The 19,211-nt window shown below is 40.8% G+C and overlaps 1 protein-coding gene across 1 annotated transcript in view; it reads right to left on the bottom strand.

Moving 5' to 3' along the window:
• MCF2L2 (MCF.2 cell line derived transforming sequence-like 2) overlaps positions 1–19,211 on the bottom strand; it is a 160,255-nt gene that overhangs the window by 103,799 nt on the left and 37,245 nt on the right. Inside the window, exons 4-13 of the mRNA XM_050902372.1 lie at positions 18,047–18,137; positions 16,720–16,839; positions 11,127–11,243; positions 7,745–7,894; positions 6,575–6,699; positions 4,884–4,998; positions 4,087–4,206; positions 2,583–2,774; positions 1,569–1,760; positions 986–1,163 (exon numbers count right to left, since the gene is read on the bottom strand). Coding sequence (XP_050758329.1) covers positions 986–1,163; positions 1,569–1,760; positions 2,583–2,774; positions 4,087–4,206; positions 4,884–4,998; positions 6,575–6,699; positions 7,745–7,894; positions 11,127–11,243; positions 16,720–16,839; positions 18,047–18,137 — 1,400 coding nt within the window. The remainder of the gene's footprint in view (positions 1–985; positions 1,164–1,568; positions 1,761–2,582; positions 2,775–4,086; positions 4,207–4,883; positions 4,999–6,574; positions 6,700–7,744; positions 7,895–11,126; positions 11,244–16,719; positions 16,840–18,046; positions 18,138–19,211) is intronic.

Below are 19,211 nucleotides of genomic sequence, written 5' to 3'. Positions count from 1 at the left end.
TTGGGGGAAAAAAGTACAGATGTCAAACCGGCATGGTAACTGGAAGATGATGATCCTCCTTAGTAAGAAAGGATGAGTCTTGGGGAGCAGAGGAGAACAACAGGGACATTTGTTTGACCTTGTGATAGTATGCCTAGAAAGCAAAATGGTCAGGCTACTGGCCATCCTAATCTTCCTGTTGAGAAAGCAAAGTTTATTGCATGCTCTTCGTGCAAATTAGTTTTTTTCAAGGCTTGTTGCTAAAGGTTCCCCTTTTAAAAAGCCCTAAGGTTCCATTTTTTTAATTTCTCATAAGCATCTCTGCTGAAAAGGGACAACCCCTTCCTACCACCAGGTACAGGGTAGCTGGTCTCCAAGATGCACTGTTTCAAATTAGCTTCACCCCTGTTCTTTTTGCAGAAAATAGCTATCATCTCGGTTAAATGCTAACCTCAAATCAGGAACTTTCAGTAAATTCCAAACAGAAGCAATGTTCAACTTTTATAGTTAGTAGAGGACAACACTAGGAAGTGAATAAACAGTTATGTAGAGGGAAAAAGCAAAAATTGCACAAATGAGTCAGTGTTGCTAATGAACCCTTCACCTTTGCAAGTATCTGATTGAAACTTGAGGGATTGTGGCCCTTTAAAGCCAAATATTCACATTACAGTATATGCAATGTAAAAGACGTTCTCATGCTTACTTTGCATACTTGCAGTGACTAGCCTGGTTTGGGTTTTCAAGAATTAGCAATATAAGACATACTGAGAAACAGTATAGAAATGTACTCTGTAGATTAGACCTAGGAAGAGAAGCCTGAATTTTTTTGATTCACCCTTGTTTGTATGTTTGCAGTGACAGATATTTCACATTCATTTTTAACAGCTGGGCCTACAAGGCTGACACTGAACATCAAATGCAAGTCTTCATTCTGGTAACAAAAGTTAAACATGACTGTGTGGACAAAACATTGGCATGTATCTGAAAGCAGCTGTTCATGGCCTACCTACTCCTGCTGGTCTGGTAATCTTTGGTGATGCTCGCTTTGGGGAAGATTCAGGATGTGGGGCAACAGGTTGTACTGGCCGGGTCTGTTTGGCTGCCAGCTTCTTCAGACTTACTTGCCTCTTGTCAAACATTTCTTGTACATCTTCTAGTTTTTGTAGAATTCTTTGGGCATTGGCCTAGGCAAAGCAAAGGCAAACAACAGATGGTTGTCAGTGCTGGACTGAGCAAGTTAAGAAAGGACTTCTGTTACCCAGACTCAGACTAGAGCTGAAGATCATACTGTGCTGCATTTTAATGCAACCCAGCCTATGCACTCCACACAGATCTCAGTTTCACTGAGTAGGACATGGTGACTCATGCAGTCTTTCTAGCACTACTCTGAAGAAAATCACGTATGTGTCCCATGACTACTCATCTGAGTAAAACTTACTGCCCCAAGTGCTCACCTCTGTGCCCTTTTGGTGTAGGGAGAGAGGCATATTTGAGCAGACTCAAATACATAGCCCAGTACACTCTCATGTAGAAGGCAATTAGCAATTTTGAAATTCTAAGTGAGTGCATGCACATCTGAGGTGTTTTACCTTTATTTCGGGGGTGAGGATCATGTCAAACTGATTGTAGAACTCCTTCGGGTTAGAGAGCTGGTGTTCTTTAGCTGTTACCAGGAACTTCTCAATTTCAACGAGTGCAGTTTCAGCTCCCTCTTGTGACTGGCACTTGTCCACAGCTTGAGAAGCTAAGAGGTAGATTCCAGCTTCACACCATTGGCTTGCCTTTAAAGAAAAATGGGGCAAGAAGGACTCCATCATCACTGACAGTCCATCTTGTGAAGTGTTGCTTCTACTCCATGAAATATGGATTTGCCCTAACATGTCACTAAAGGGAATGAATGTTACTTCGCAGCACCCGACAGTTCCTGGCCACAAGTCACCCCACCTAGATATGTAGAACAACAGCAAGTTCAATTCAGCTCTCATTGGCTAGATGGTCCAGTAACAGGTAACATAATAATATTCTGAGCAAAAAGGCGAAGTGTTACTGTGGTTGCTGCAAATCGAATCTGTCAGCTGTACTACCTCATTTCAGTGTTTAATCACACAATTATCCAAAAACCGAAACGAATATTTGAACTATATCAGAACTCCCCAAAACTTCTTAGGCCTATAAAATGCAGTTTAAAATACTCCAGAGCAGGTTTTTACCGTAACATTTTGGTAATTCCTGTTTCAGATGAGGCTGGAATAGCATGCAGACATTCTCAAAGCATTTAGCTTGCTATTCTAGCTAGCTCAGAGAAAGTGAAAACAACTGAACAAGCAGTAAACTGTTCATTTTCAAGCACTGGAATACATTTGGTTCTCATTTCAAATTCAGGCCTAGCTCAACTTTTTCTTAGTTGTATTTCCCACTTTTCACCATTTTAAGACCATAATTATGGGAAGCTACTGCTCCAATTTTTATATAACAGTTTCTGAATGAAATGGAGAAAAAAAAGAATAAATACTTTTTCTCTTCATTCAAATTACCTGAGCTTATAAAAACATTCATTTTCAGTAGAACCTTACCAGGGCTGTTATCTGAGAAGGTTCACTCACCTTATCTAACTGCTTATGCAGCTCAAGGGACTTTCCCAAAATATCATACTTTTTCTTGGTCTCATTGGTAAAGTCGTCACAAATACGCCTGAGTTCAACACACTTTGGTCTAATGGAGTCAACTGCATAATGGTTGTTTTGGATGAGCTGTTCTCCATGGAGAGCTAGAGACTGGGCCTTCTCCAAAGGTTCCTGTGAAATTAATGAGAAAAAATCCAAAGTTAGATCTTAAAATGACATGCATAATAAAGACAATCCATCTCTGTAATCCCTGCTGTAGCCTGGAGGTAAAGGTTTGGGATATCAATCTAGCCGATATGTCTTACTTTATATTTACATTGAAGACCAACTTCATTGTCAGTGAGTATATTGAAACACAAGAGGTTCCATCTGAACATTAGGAAACACTTTTTTACTTTGAGGGTGACCGAGCTCTGGAACAGGTTGCCCAGAGAGGTTGTGGAGTCTCCCTCCTTGAAGATATTAAAAAGCCATCTGGACAACCTGCCCTCCTGGGCAACCTGCTCTAGGTCGCCCTGCTTGAGCAGGGGCATTGAAGAAGATGACCTCCAGAGGTCTCTTCCATCCTTAATCATTCTGTGATAATTGTGATTCTATGAGTATATGCCTTCTTTCTCACATACTGGGGACATTCATTAGGCAAGTTTTTTTCCTTGCAAAGTTCCCAATAATCAAAAACTCCTTATTTTTTCGCTCACTAATTGCCAGGTTTATAATGGTTTTGTTTATTTTTGATTCCAAGATATATTTTGGAAAACTCTTCAGATCCTACTGACTGAGTACAATTCATAAGCTTAGTCACAATTGAATTATGAAATTAGAGGTGGCTAACAGGAATAGAGCACACATCAATACGTTATGCGATGTGGACAATGGAAGGAAAATGCATGTTACTGTAACTTTTACTCCTTTAGGCTTCTGCAGAAGAGCTGTGCAAAGATCACAATATTTCTAAATTTTAATTTTACTCTTAAAAAAGATGATCATCAGCTTTTCCATTTGTTCATGTGCATCCTCCTCTGATTCAACTTACTCGCTTGTTCAATGCTTTCTAATACTACTAAATGTGATGTATATCACAGCTGACTAGCTGATGGAATTACAAAGTCCAAATGTCTGTAAAAGAAAGGTGTTTATTGGAAGGCATGGGTGTTCCTGAAACTGCTATAAGTCTGAATAGAATGGTCTTAAAAGTTATCTGGCCAAGGTAACCTGTTAAGTATTCTGAGCTTTTCAGATTCCAAACATGGACCTAACCTTTCCCGGTTTGAAATACTGATTTTTGAAGTGGATTCTAGCTTTCCAAGTAACAAACCGGAACTACTGGGTCTGAACAACCCTGGCTTCTGGAAATTAGGATCTGAGTTTTGCAATTTAAAATAATGACTCATGAGAAGAGAGTAAGCATGATGTAAGGACAGTGACAGAGAAGTGTCTAGAAGATCATGTCTATAGCAGTTAGAATATGATATTGAGTGCAAACCTGTCCTTTCTCTTCCAGTTGTTTCTGTTCCCTTAGGAGGTGCTCCACTCGAGTCACACTGTCACCAATGTCAGCAAAACCTGCTTGTGCTTCCATGAGATTATCCAATGTCAGTTTTACCTAAAAAACAAAAACAAAACAAAACAAAACCCCCAAACAAAACAAAAAAAAACCCCCAAAACCCCACCCAAAACCCCATCACAAGATACTCATAAAATTATAAAAAACCTATGGCTTCTAAACATTCATGTACATCTTTTAGACGAGTCTGCATCTCAAGTGTAGTCTTTCAGCTCGTTCCAAAATGGAAAAGCCAAGGAATAAAGCAACAATCAACTATTTTTCAAAGAGTTGCCCTGCACTATTTAGGCCCACGCAGTTTTGAAGACCTGTAACTCCAGAGTCTATATTACTCCAGAATCTGTATTACTCCAGCCTCTGGGCTGACAGCTGGGCTTTCTAAACTGTATTCCGTTGGCTCTTGTGGGATTGGCAACTTACTATCACAGAAGAAGTGATACTTGATAACATCACACATAAATGCAAAATGATTTATCAGGATGTCGGTGTTTCACATTTTGGCCTAACACACTGGCACTTTCCTCACTGTGCCTTATTCAAATGTTGTAAGATATCTGATAGCTGTCAAGAATTTAATTTTTGAATATCCATTTCCTATTTGATAATGAAGGGCTTCTCTCCCAACCTCCTTTTTGGATTGCCAGTATACTCTAAGTATGGGTAAAATTTGACCTTATTTACCAGAGAAGGCTAGACAGAATGAACAAATGCAATACCTCTCTAAAATCATGTTCAAAGTGTCGAAGCTGCAGGCATTGTTCTAGTTTTAGGTGATGCTTCGTCCAAAATTGATCAAAAGCCTTTTCTGTTTCATCTAACTGAGCCAACAACCTGTTAAGAAATTAGAATGAAAAGAACATACTTATTTCCTATAGTTCATTTCTTTTAAGTTACACCAATTGATGGCAGAAAGCAGAGTAGGGAGATGGCGGGGAGCCTACACCTATGTAAGAAGGCTCTGTGTCAACTTTCCCTTAAACAAAAGAGAATGAAATTTGCAGTGGGACAGGCAGGAGTGTGACTGATGAGTGACCACTACATGGATCCACTGTGGCAGTTGCAGTCCTGCCTCCTGACCTGCAACAGAAATACAGAGCTGTTCCATGCGCTGGCAGCCAAAGGCAGCTGTCTCTCTCCAGCTTCCACCCAATTCTTCAAAGATAATTCACCCCAGGCTAATGGGGATTGTGTATGATGCAGTTATTATTTTAAGGAACATTTAAAGCAGAACTCTACAACTTGTTCATTTTCTTCACCCAATAGGCAAGGACTGAATCATTTTTCCCAGTCCATTAAAAACAATAGATTAGAAGCTCATAATGCCTCCCATGGACATTGTTTCACTTTGTGAAAATGATGAAACATTTATTCGCAAAGCAATTCGTATCAAGGTGTTATACATCTTGAGTAAAATGTCTGACACCAGACTAGTGAGTCATCCTCACAGCCTCTCAATGATCTATTAATTATATTACAAAGTAGAACAGTTTTTAAACAGAAAAAAATGAAAATAAAGTCTTCTCTGAATATCGTATATTTCAATAGATGGGCACTCTTTGGGCAGGCAGGGGACCAAGCCTGATCTTCTACAAGCCCAGTGAGTGCTGGAATCATCAAGTTATTGGGGCAAACACCAATAGTTCCCTCCTATTCTTCTCGAAAACAAAGTTCTGTTTTCAGTCTGTCCCTGAAAAGCATGTTTTTAGTCAAAGCTGGTTGTTGAATTCCAGATGAATTCGCAAATTCCTTTGGGATGACTGTTTAAAGGATTTTAAACTATTCAGTGAAAAATATCAGCTCAGCTTTACTTTTAGCAGCTTTGTTCCCAGTGAATGCAGACACGCTGAAACAGTAGCGTGGCATTTCTCTTTCCACTGCGTCACGTGGCACAGCAGAAACTTCTACACGGTGACTAAAAGCTTTATGGTAATAACTAGCATTGCAGGAAGGAACAGGGTTTTCTCTCTCTCTCTCTCTCCCTGCAGCTGTGAGGGGTATGTTTCAGAGTATCATCTTCATCTGTTCCTCCCCCAGTGTTTCCACAGACACGCACAAGCATATACCCTCTCATCTCACATGGATTCAGATGCCACTTTCTAACCAGGCATAGAAGTTTGGAGGACGCATATGTTATGGAGAAAGTAAGTCCCACGTTAAATCTTCAGCCAGGTAGTTAGTGGTCCAACCAAAAATTACCAAGAAATTCAGGACTTGTTTGAACTTGCCTTGACAGGTTAATCAAGTAACTTCCTCAAAGCTGTTCCCTTCTCTGAATTACCTGTCCAATAAATCCTGAATAGCTGAGCCAGTGGGAATTTATAACCCGCATAATTAAATCATTTAAATTACACTTGCATTTCTTAGGAATAAATTAGCAACTTGCACAAGGTAATCTAGCTTCACTGACCTTTCTACTGTTGCCACATTTTCCAGTTCATCTGGACTGAGTTTGCTGTTGGCGCTTCGGGTAACTGGCTCCCTAATGCATGTCAGTAGGGTGGCCCCCTGCTTCACAGCTAGTTTCAGCTCATCCTGAGGGAAAAAAACCAAGCCAAACAAATTGTATGTACTTATTCTAACAACATTCACATCTCTTAGATGGATAACATAGTAATGCTAAAGGAGGATTCTTTCATAGGTATTAAATACTTGGAACAAAATATAATGCTTACCAAAGATGATATGTTTTTCTAGAAATGCAGAGACTAAATCTATTCACTTTTTGAATAGTGGATATATTTCTGAGAAAAGGAATAGTATATAACTTCTGAGCAGATTGCATTTCTGACCAGGCAACTTGCAGAATAAATTATTCTACCGCAAATTGAATGTGTGCTGCAGATTGTTCAGTGAGCTGAGAGACTGTGCTGAGACATTGCACTTCTTAATGGAATTTCCTTAAACAACGTTGTGACATGCTGAGCCACAGTACGTCAGCTATCAAGGAGTCATCCACAGAAGAAGGTGTCTTCCCAGCATGAAAGATGAGCAGTGAAAAGGACAATGAGGCTCAAACATTAACATGTCAGCCGAGGAGTCCCCACATCACTGCACATTTCTTGCATAAAACTTGTTCTTGTGCTAATATAGCTTAAGTAGTATTTTTTCTCTTGTGTTTAACCTAAGGTGTTTGTTGACTGACAACAGTAATTGTTGTCAACCTTGAGCCTTACTCTGCAAAGCTAAACTTGCCCCAACTTTTTTTTAAAAAACAAAACGACAGTCATCATCTAGTTAGATCATTCTATCTGTTCCTGGATTATCCTCACAGACATTCTCTACATCTGCTCCAGTGTGAGTTCATCCTTTCTGATGAACTCTTCATCAGGAGCCCATGCTATTCCAGACGTGATCCCATCACACCCTCTCATACAGTAGAAGTGACATTTCCCTGTTGTATCATTCCTGAAGCTCTAAAAAGTCCTTTTTCATAGTTGAATCAAATTGACCTCCTGAACCCAGGTTTCTCTCCTGTTCAGTAGTTTCCAGACAATGGACTCCCAAATGATGGCAGAAAATTCTGTTAAATCAAAAATCATATATCACGCTGGTGGAGCTGTCATGAGACAACATTCACCTTCAGCTTGCTGTGGTGGTCAGTGTGTGCGGAGAGGAGCTCCTCTGTGCACTGCACGTCGTTGGGAAGTTCAGTCTCTGCTAGGTCTGTTCCAAAGGTCTGTAGCATCTGTGCTGTTGTTTTTACTGTCATTGCAAAGTTTTCAATAGCCTGGAAAAGCAAGAGCATAAAGTCACAGACTGGTTATTTACCCTTAGCCCTTTAACAATGCTTAGTCCTTCAGGCACACTGTGCTGCAAGTATTACATGCATGTAAAGCTGGCCATGTTGCCCTTTTTTGGGTGGATATGCTAAAAGTTACAAATTAAATCCTGTGTCACAAATGATCTTTTCGCAGGCCTGTAAGTATTGTCATCTCCATGAACCAGCTGGGGAACTCCCAGAGTTTAACAGACATAATGAAATCACAGAGGACATCAGCTTCAAAGCTAGGACTGGAACTTCAGATCCTCTGTGCATGCTTGCTGGGAAATTCTGCTGTGTTTAAAATTTTAATTAAGGCTTTATTTAAGTTGAGGAGACTCCAAAATTATATAGGGCAAAGCCTTTTTACATTTATATTTATACAGCCATTGTTCACTCAGCAGCAATCTGTCTTCCCTGACTTTGGAAAACGTGCATCTCCATCCTGCCTATCTGTACTAGATGTATTCCAGACACTCCCTCCCATCTGTTCATATTAGTACATAAATACAAAAACAACTTCCTGCAAATACAGTTAAAATGCATAAATTCATTGGAGCATTGCTGTTTCTTTATCACTTGGGTGCACCAACACAAAACTTGTCAAACATCTGTGGTTTTACTGAAGAAAGAGGAAGTGAGGAAGGCTTAAAAACAATGCTGCCTTTTCAGAGTAGAATATATTGTTCAGACTTGCGAGATGTGATTAAAGCTTTTATATCTAGTAGCAAGTAACTGCATGGAATGTTTTTTTCATGATCATGCCCCAATTTCTTTAGGGACTGTATTGTCCTGTATAGCTCTTTATTCTTTACACTTTTTGATCTAACCCACCCAATGGTTTGAGTCAGTCAACAGCACTAGGGATTCTCTTACACCCAGTCAAACACTACATAGTTGCTGCAAGTTGCATTCCCTTCTCCAGCAATGATGGCAATTCCTCATTTGTAACCATGACAGTTAAAATTATGCTGTGTGCTCAGTGAAAAACAAACTGGAGGTAGATCATCGTTCAAAAGGCGCAGAGAGAAATTACGTTCCACATATGTGATCTGAAACACGCCCCAGATGAGGCAATGCTAGCAGAGTTCATAGCCTTCTTCCCTTTTTTCCCATAAATTCATGCCTGCTTTCAACATAAGCAGTACAGACCCACATACACTCCAGCTTAGTGCTTAGCAGCTGTAGCCTGCTGTTCTCAGCCCTGAAACTACTGGATTAAAGTTGGCTGAAATGTCACACTTCTGACTGCAACACAGAAAGAGCCATCCATGACCAAAGGCCCTTTACTAAAAGTCAAAAATGTATTCTGTGGGCAAGAAAGCTCACAGGCTCCTAGCCATTCAAGATAAGAAAGCAGAAACAAAGAACAATGCAGTGAGATTGCTGTGTCACTACCATTTAGCAACAGTTTAAAGCTGCTTCAGAAAAAAAGCACTGGTAGGACAAGATATGAGAACACTAAGAGAAGCATCAAAGGGGATGAAGACCGTAGCTCAGCAAGACAGAAAGTCAGGTTGTTTCAAGGTGCCATGGAGGCTGACACTTCCCTGATGACAACCTCTTATCCAGCAGAGATTCCCCGGCTGACTGCACCACGCATCATGAGCTTATCAGTGTTTCACTTAAAGCATGCTTGCCCCCACCCTCTCCTGTGCGTATGAGGAATAAATTGTTTCATATACCTAAGTTATGTCTGGGGGGGTTTTTTCAAGTCTCTGTGCTTGGTAAAAGTTTTTCAAACAAATTTAACCAAAAGATCTGGGGATTACGTAGCCACACTCACCTCAAATCTTGGCTCATTTTTATTTGCATATTTTACCAAACTATATATTCAAGCTTTATTATAAACTCCTGTCATCAATAAACAATACAGCTTTTCTTGTGCCTCTTTTTACTCCCCTTCCTCATTTTTTCAAGCCTTCAGCTGTGTGAAAGCTCATATAGATGATTCCTTCAGACTCACCCCTCCTGCAAGGACAGTTTCGTATTTTTGATACTTTTAACATATAAGCCTGTTCACCTGTCTCAATCCTAATCTCACTGTAGTCAACACAGCTATAAATGTAGCAAATCAGCGTTAGAGGAAATTCAGATTCTGTGTTTGCATATTTAGAAGCCTGAAATATTTGGTGGTTCTCAAGGAGAGTAAAATTTAATTTTATAAGGACAGTAAAGCACAGAAAATGATAGCAGGAAAGTGGCAAAAGTTATTTGACTTAACAAAGCTACCTCAGAAAAGCTCTTTTTCCGAGTGTTAGACCTAACCTGCAGGTCAGCAGCAACAGACTCAAACCCAAGGCTGCTCAGAACAATGCAAAACATTGAGGCTACGTAGATGTGACCTCTAACACATCAGTCTTGCAAGTAGACCCACAAAGACAGATGCAAACATTGCATACAGTCTCCGGGAAATTAATTAATTTTCCAGGATCAGGACCCAGCTTTGCCCGTTTTTGCTCAGATAGGATGAGACAATATTTTGGCTGCTAATGTGCCAGAGTTTGGGGTCTGTTTTTTGTAAACTGTCACCTTTTCTGGGCACCATAATGAATTGTTTACGTTGTTTTGAAGCAGCCACTGAAATGCATTAAGCAACCCAAAAAGGGAACAAACAATCAAACCTGTAACAAGTTTCCTCAAAGGCAATAGAATAAAAAGTCTTTCTGCCTTCCTACAATTATGAATTATTCTTCGGTTACTCAAAATAAGACTCAGCTGGAGTGCATGTTTACGTAGCACAGAAATGAAAACAAAGGAAAATAAAATCTAGTGTCTTGAGTATTTTTCTTCTCTCAAAAACATGGACATAATTAATCACTAAAGGGAGAATTTTGACCTTTGATTCAGTAAAGTGCTAAAGCATGTGTTCAACTTCAACCATGAGCTGAAGGCCTATGAATCTCACCAATTATTCAAAAGCTAAGAATGTGCCAAACGGCCTTGCTGAGTAAGAATACTATGACACTGTTAGGCCCTAGTCCAGGTCAACAGTGAGATACAGATTACTACTTCTATTACAAACTTTTGGGGAATTTACCTTTCTCTATTTGAGTCATGGATTTCCTCTTTCCATGAGTCCCTAGCAGAATCCGTAGGCTGAAATGCAGCTGAAGAGTTACTACTTAATGGTTGCTCTACATTGGTCATCTGGACAATTCTGGGTGTAGACATGGGTAAGAACAACACCAACACTCACAGTTCGGTGATGTATCCACTGACTGTGGCCATACTCCAGGGTTCCTCCCAGCTCCCGGGTCAGCTGACTTTTGTCAATATAGCCATGCAGATCAGAGACAGAATTTAACATGATGATCTGAAATGAATCCAAACAGAATGGACTGAGAGAAATAGTGAGCCCTTTCAATCATTGTTCCTAGGATCTGGGTTTGCCTTAAACGTATATGACCAAACTGCAGTTCCACCGTAGGCAGTAAGTTCTTATTATGTATTTGTTCATGCAATGGCCACAGTTTATTTATTTCCACTAGATTTTGCCTTCTCAGCGTGTACATGGCCATTCTTGCACTAACCATAATTTGACATCATCTTGCTCCTTGCTAGGTTGAGGATGCAGTCATTTTGCATGTGCATCAAGAGCAAAAGTATGGTATTGATAATGTTCACACAAACTTCCATCAAATAATTTCTGTATTTTCTAGATGACTGTTATTTACAGAGAAATGGAGGAGTAGGCAGGTTAAACAGCTTCCTCAACACCAACCACTTGATCCAGGGAAGTGCTGAAATGAGACCATTGAGAATAAGATTTTCCTTTCAGTTCTATCATTTTTATGGCACTGTATGTCCACTGAGTTCACTGGCATTATTCCATTTTAAACCATGATGAAAGAGAAAGGAGAGACAAACCTAAATCCATTTTCTTACTTTGAAGAGTCTCCTTGCCACTAGACCTGCTTAATGAAAGCAAAAGCAGATTTGCATTCAGCTTCCCGTAAGCAGTATTACCTTTTGGCTATCACTGTAAATCTGGCAACACAAGTGGTTACACAAATAACATACATGTATTTAATTATGCCTGGTTGTTCTAACAGCTAGAAAATACACCATGATTTCAGCAATAGAAAAACAAGATGTTCAGCACAAATGACTAGAAATTTTAAGCCTTAGACTTTAATATATGTCAAATGTATTACTTCACTCTGCTGTTTAAAGAAAGGATAACTGGCTATACCTGTTAGCAGGCTCCAAGGGAGCATGGTAAGTACACTTGCAAGCACTGTGGACAATGAGATGAGCACAGATGTATGGAGGGAAGAAGATGTATATTCTAGGCTGATAGTGCTCTAAGAAAAGCCTTGAGAACAAGCCTGAACAGGTCTTCAGCTGATCTTTGTTACAGAATCATTCTAGAAAATTCAGGTTGGCAGGAACTTCAGGTCTCTAGTCCAACTTCTTTCTCAAAGCTGGGTCAGCTGTGAGATCAAACCAGGTTGCTCAGGGCTTTATCCACCTGGGTCTTAAAAACCTCCAAGGATTGAGACTGTACAACCTCTTTGGGCAATCATCTGGTCCACTGCCTGATTATGGCAGTGGAAAAAGTGGTGAAAAAGTTTTTCCTTATATCAAGTCAGAACTGCCCTTGTTTCACTTTATGTCAGTTGTCTCTTGTCCTACTGTCATGCACAATCTGGCTGCATGCTCTCAGTAACCTGCTTGGAGGGACTGGAAAGCTGCTGTTATGTCATATTAACCCTCCCAAGCCTTCCCTTCTCCAGGCTAGACAAGCCCAGTTCCCTCAGCATGTCCTTATAGAGCACATGTTCCAAGCCCTGATCTTCTTGATGGCTCTCTGTTGACCTCACTCCAGATTAATATTTTCCTTGTACTAGGGGAACCAAAACTGGACAGGATATTCTCAATGCGATCTAATGAGAGCCAAGTAAAGGGGGATAATCACTTGTCTCAATCTGCTGGCTATGCTCCTGTTAATACTGTCGCCGTTAATGCAGGATGCTGATAGCTTCCTTTGCTGCCAGCGCACACTGTTGGCTCACGTACAGGAAAGTTCCCAGGTCCTTTTCAGCAGAGTTGCTCCCCAGACAGTCAGGCTACAGCCTGTATTGTTGTCAACAATGCAACACTGTTGTGTTGTTGGGAGGGAAGAACATGGGTTCTTCCTTCTTGAGGAAGGAAGTCCTTCCCAGTTGCAGGACTTTGCATTTGTCCCTTTTGTATTTCATAATATGCTGGTCAGCCAATTCCTTGAGCTTATGTTCCAGTGGCCCTGTCTTTGTGTACCAACTGCTCCTCCCAGTTTAGTGTCATCTGCAAACTTGACGACAGCACACCCTGTTGCCTCTTCCAGGTCATTGATAAAGATGTTAAACAGGACAGGTCCCAGCAGATATCATTACTTGTTGCCCACATCCAGGTAGAGTATGACCCATTAACCATTACCCTCTGAGCCCAATCATGCAACTAGTTTTTAAATCCATCTAGTTGTCCACCCATCCAGACTTTAACATCCTAACTTGGATACAAGTATATTGTGGGAGATGCATCTGGTCCCATGGACCTGTATGTGTTATATATTCTCAAGTAGTCCCTGACTCAATTCTTTTTCACTTCCAGCAGTTCATCTTCTCCTTGAACCCTGCTTCTAAACACAGAGGCCAGGAGACCTTGTTGGTGAAGAAACTGTAGCAAAGAAAGCACAGAGTACCTCAGCCAAAGCTGAAGGCCAAACTGTTCCCTGAATGTGTTACCAAAGACTATTTTGTTATGATCAAAGCCAGAAAAGTCAAAAAACTACATCATCTTGGAGTAGCCTCAGACTGGAACGTGAAGTCTATGCTCTACTTCTGAACTGCAAATCACCTCTGAAAAGGTAAGTCTTAGCTGCTTTGTTAACTCTTCTTCCCCATCAGAGATGTTGCTGACAAGTTGGAAATCTTTTGATACTCCAGACTTCACTGAAACTACAGAGGAACACTGTCATGCGCTTCTGTTTTAGGAAGATGTTTGCTTTAACCTGACATGCTCAGCATAAGCCACAAAGCAAATCTATTAATATTGCCATCTATGGTGCTACCCAACAGGGCACAAGTCTTCGCCCTGCAGGCATCTCTGCAGGAGAAAGCCTAGGAGCAATCCAACATCCATCTAAGAAACCAATCTTACAGAGCATTAGCATCTCCCATACTTCTTGCCAGACTGAAGACAGCCACGTTCAGTAAGCTGGAGAATACACGAGAGTAGCAGTTTAGAGGAGGAGGGTCTGCATAAGCAGGTCAGCACAGAACACAGAGCTGCAGTGGGGTTGCTTCATGATGGGTTAGGCCATCTGAAAGAAGTCAGTCTACAAAGATCAAAGAAGTGTTTGCTATGGACAGATTATTCAGTCTTTGGTGTATGCTATGAAGATGCTTTAATTGACTTCCCATGATGGGAGGTTCCTTAGGTAAATCTCTGGGTGTTCCTTTTGAATTCCCAGATTTTATCTCAGATGAACCCTGGTGTATCTCCTATATTTCTGTATCTTGCTCCTGGGTAATGATATTTAATTAAATCACTATCCCAATAGAGATTTACTTCAGGTTTTATTAACCACATCGGTACGTCAATAAGTAAGTCATACAAATCCTGCATTTCCTTATTGTGTCTGGTTTATTATTTCAGCCTTTATTTCCTGTTCCTGTTTGATCTTCTGGCTTCTACTCAATCCAGTGTTGATTTAACCCAGCAAACCCTATTTTACTGAACATATTTGCAGTCTGATAGCTCAGATAAACTCTAACAAATGTTTCCTTAACAAATGCATGCCATATTCTTGAAGCCCCTTTTGAATGCTCATGTCCTGGCCCTGACTCGCTTATAGTTGTGATGATAGGAAATGCAACCCATCCACGGCCCAGTTATGACATTAATGTTGTCATAGCGCCAAACGCACAACATGAACAAACAACCTGCAAACAATTTAAAAGATGATGGTGGTATTAAAGACAGGTACTGATACCTAATTCCTTGAGTAAGGATATCTCCCATGGGACAAGAACCCTCTGGCCCTGTTCTAATGCTTGGCACGTAGGATGCTATTTTCAAGGGGGAAAAATAGATGCTGCTGTCAGTAACTTCCCTGTTCTGCAACTGGGGTACACAGGGGCATGCCCGGGTGGTCTTTTTAGGATGAGCTGCACAGGTGAAAGGCCCCTCCAGGGAGCATGGCACACCCCAGAAACTCAGGACACCTTTAGCACAATCCTAAGCATCTTATAATAGCATCAGGCATATGTGGACAGCCTGTATATAAATCTGACAGGCTGTCTACAGATATCTGGGCAGGAGGCAGGCAGATCTAGCAGCAAGCATATCATGCTGTTAGTTTTTGTAAGATTGCTCTCTAAGACCTCTGTGGACATATTCAAGATGGCTTAATATCTGAATGTCCAAGACGACCCCAAACTAAACTCATATCTTGATTTTCTTGCCTGTAAAAAAGATAAGTTACTATTTAACACTTAATGCAGTGCTTGACCCCTGCCTAGAATTAACTTCCCTTCCAACTTTGTTAGTTTCAAGTTGGATTCGAAATGCAACACTGTTGTCAAATAAATTGCTAGAAGTATAGAAGATGCTGAATTGTTAGAAAATGCTAGACCTTGATGAAGTTGTCCCTTTCCAGGCTGCAGTCACTGGTGCAACAGTTGCTATGGTAACAGACTGTGGCTTATTAAATACAGGAATACCCATTTTTTATAGCACATAAAATTAAAAGATTTTGTTTGGTAATCAAACATACATTTTTACATTAATTTTGCATTTTAATTACCAAAAAGCCACCCTTGCCAAACTACAGTCAACATTACAATTTAATCCACAATAGCCAAATGAATATTCATGGTTCTTTTTCTGTATGCATTGTAATAAATGAGCTGCTGTGTCTTACTTCAGAAGAAGCACAAAGTGTCTTAAACACCTGAACTTCAAACTTATGTATTGACAGAGCTAGAATTCATTGGAGGAGAGCCATGGGTCTTTTGCAAAACAATATAAAACCACAAGCAAAATCCAAAACAATCACATGAAATCACTCCAGTAAAGTCATTGTGGAACACAGTATGAGTCTGGTCCAGGATGAAATACCATCAATAATCATAATTCAAGTTTATTTATAAAACACTTTGAAACCATGTGCAAACATGCAGCTAGGAACAACTCCCAAAAGAGCTCTCATAGAATAATCTAAAACTTAAACTCTTCCAGGACTGATAACCTGCTTCAAATCACATTCTTATCAACCCACAGCCTATGCCAAGTGCATATAAAAAGTAAAAAACAAACTTTGAATCTTGAGGGCATGGGGATCATAAAAGGCATTAAGAATAAGTGCTTGCATAGCATTGCCTAACAGGGGCACTGTCAGCAGTCCCATGGATAATACATAAAATAGTGCAGAATTCAGCACTAGCCTTTCACTGCTCTGTAGTCCTAAATACTTATGTTTGTCACTGGAGTGAGAAGATCTACCTCTGCCTACATCAGGGGAACGGCTCCAGTGAGTTAAGATGTCAATACTTAAAAACTGAGTCACATTTTACAGCTAGGCTGACCTTCCACATGGGAACATGTCCATTAAATACTGTGAAGCATCCACTGGTAATTAACTCTTTGGCATATTACTATTCTATACATCATACAGACCCAGATAAAAGTCCCCAGTTGCCACTTGCAATCAAATTTCAGTTACTGGGTTATGAGAAATTGCTGACACCTAAGAACTGCAGACATGGGGATAAAGAAAACACATGGACAAAAAAATGCATGCTTACCGGTACCTTCATTTTAAAGTCATCTCGATAGAGTTTAATGCCAATATCAGCGATTGTCCTTTGGATAAAGCGGGAGGGTCGCAGGACAAACACCAGCTGCAGGTTTCCTGGAAATGCTCCCTGCAAGAAATACAGAACCATTAGAAGGCACAACTCTGCCTTACAGGAAGGCCAAGGGAATTTTCAGCCAAGTGTTTCCTAAAGAGGGCAAAGCAGGTAGGACTTACTGAACCTTGCTCAGTCCAGCTGCTAATAATACCAGCTGGTCCATTCAGCACGTGCCCGTTGTCACAGTCTCCAACGCCAATAGAAAGACTGGCCCATGGATTTTACTGCCCAGCCATACATAGTTTTCTGATATGAATTTAGCACAGAGCTCTAAAGTTTCTGCAGTAGTGCCTTCCTCCCCCAGATCTGAGCCACACCGTAGGTTTTCCCATTTTTTTTAGGCTGCAGCCACTAGAGGGCAAAACTGGCTACCCACCAGTTGGGCTTGGTGAAAGAAGCTGGCGGCACAGATGAATTCCCCAGGCTGACCTACCATCTCACTCTGGAAAGGGTTTTTAATCTTTTTAACCTCACATATTTCCCCCGCCCCCGGCACTCAACACATTCATCAGACATGGCCCTGTCTGCAACACCCAGCCTACATCTCTCACGCACTCCTCTGAGCTCATCGAGCATAAAAAAGAATAATTTCTAGAAGAGAGCAGCTAAAAAGAACTGAGAATGAAAAGCAATTCTCTCTAAATTCCTTGAAGGAACTTAAAAGTCGCCTTGGTCATCCCTCCATCCTACACCTCTATGTATAAGCGCTTGCTCATCACACAGCAAGATCCTGGTAACAGATGTATAAAACTAGCTGCTTTTGTTAGCACTGAAAATCAGTGCTTAGCTCTGACTTTTGCAAATGAGATATAATAAGCTATTAAGAGTTTCTGACAGAGATCACTTACTACCACGCAAACACAAGTCCCTTGGGATCTGTTTCTTTCATAAGCAGGCCACGTCATCACTCCTCAGTGCACAGAAGGGTACCTCTCTTATACTCTTCTAGGAGCCAACTTCAAATTACTAGAATTTATATTGCAGTCAACCCAGCAAATAAGGAATTTGTCCTAATTCAGCAGTAAGCAAGGCTGTGTAATTTGTTACTGCAGCTTCCTCCCTCTCTTATTTAATGCTCATGAGCTTCAGGGCAGGGGAGAATCTGCATCCACAGCCAGAAATGGGAGCTAAAAATGAGCACATGAGACTGTATCCTGTGCTGAAGGTTCAGCAGATAATTTTAATTTCTAGAAGATAAATAACAGAAGCAAGCACTTACTGCTATCCGTGTCAGGGATGCCTTGACTGCGCTCCATTTGTCCCGTCGTCTGTCTATGATGATGATGAATCCGATGCTGGCAGCCTCCAGACTGCAAAACAGATGAAATAAGTATGCGGGGTTACATGGAGATACTCCGGTTCCAAGGAAGTGTACTGCAGCAAAGCACAGCCTCCGTCAGATCACCCTCTAAGCATTATGAAAATGCAACGTACAGTGGAAAGAATGAATATTTGGCAGAAATTCACATGAAAACGAAAGCCGGCAAATTTTCTCATTCCAGCGTAAGGCTAGCAGCTTACACAAAACATGAATATTTTATCTGCTAAATCTCTCAGCTGCTATGCTACTCTGCTGCCAAATCTAGGTGATATGAATAGTTCAGGATCACAAATTACACTGTGCTGTATTGAAGACAAAAACCTCAGATCTTGTTTTCTCTAAGTTATTAGACATCAGTCTTCATTCTCCAAGTATGCTGACATCTGACAGGGGCCCTTAGCTCCAGGGAGCCAGTATCCCCCTACTGTCACCACCTTGCCTGTGTACATGATGCCCCAGGAATTCTGGTAGGCAAAGCAGGAATTGAAGAGTTCTATCTTGCCAACCACAAACTGGTTCTAGGGTTGCAAGTCATTCAAAGGTATCCTTTTAACATATTGGCTAGAATAACAGTTACTGTTCCTTCTCAGTACTTTTCAAGGAGGATCTATGAAGGACTGATTTGATGCTCGCTCCCATCTATGTAGACCTCTGGGTAAATATCCCATCTTCTCTCTCTCTCAAAAATCCCACTTTGGTGTGCAGGGCTTCAGTGGGACTGCTCTACTCTCTGCTTTCCAAGAGTGCTCAGAGTTGGAGAGAAGTCCTTGGAAGCTAATAAGCACACACTGAGAAAAATCTCCAGAAACTTCATTATAGCAGGATGGTTCAGCCATCTCTGGACAAACCAGAGGCAGGCAGAAAGAGTATAAACGTCATAATCAAAGGACATACTGCAATCAAACATCTAATCACAGATTAAGATCAAAAGAAATTGTATAAACCATTTCTTTGATCCTTTTTCCATTGTCCACACAAGAAGCAACCCAGGAACACCATTTTCATAGGTCATTTTGTGCAAACTCATGTCAATAATCCCCCGAAGAGTACCAACGTTAGCGAC

Source organism: Gymnogyps californianus, chromosome 10 (genome assembly GCF_018139145.2).
Source record: "Gymnogyps californianus isolate 813 chromosome 10, ASM1813914v2, whole genome shotgun sequence".
In the NCBI taxonomy this organism is placed as follows: domain Eukaryota; kingdom Metazoa; phylum Chordata; class Aves; order Accipitriformes; family Cathartidae; genus Gymnogyps; species Gymnogyps californianus.
Note: the sequence above shows the minus strand (reverse complement) of the source record. Positions and strands in the feature narration are given on the sequence as shown.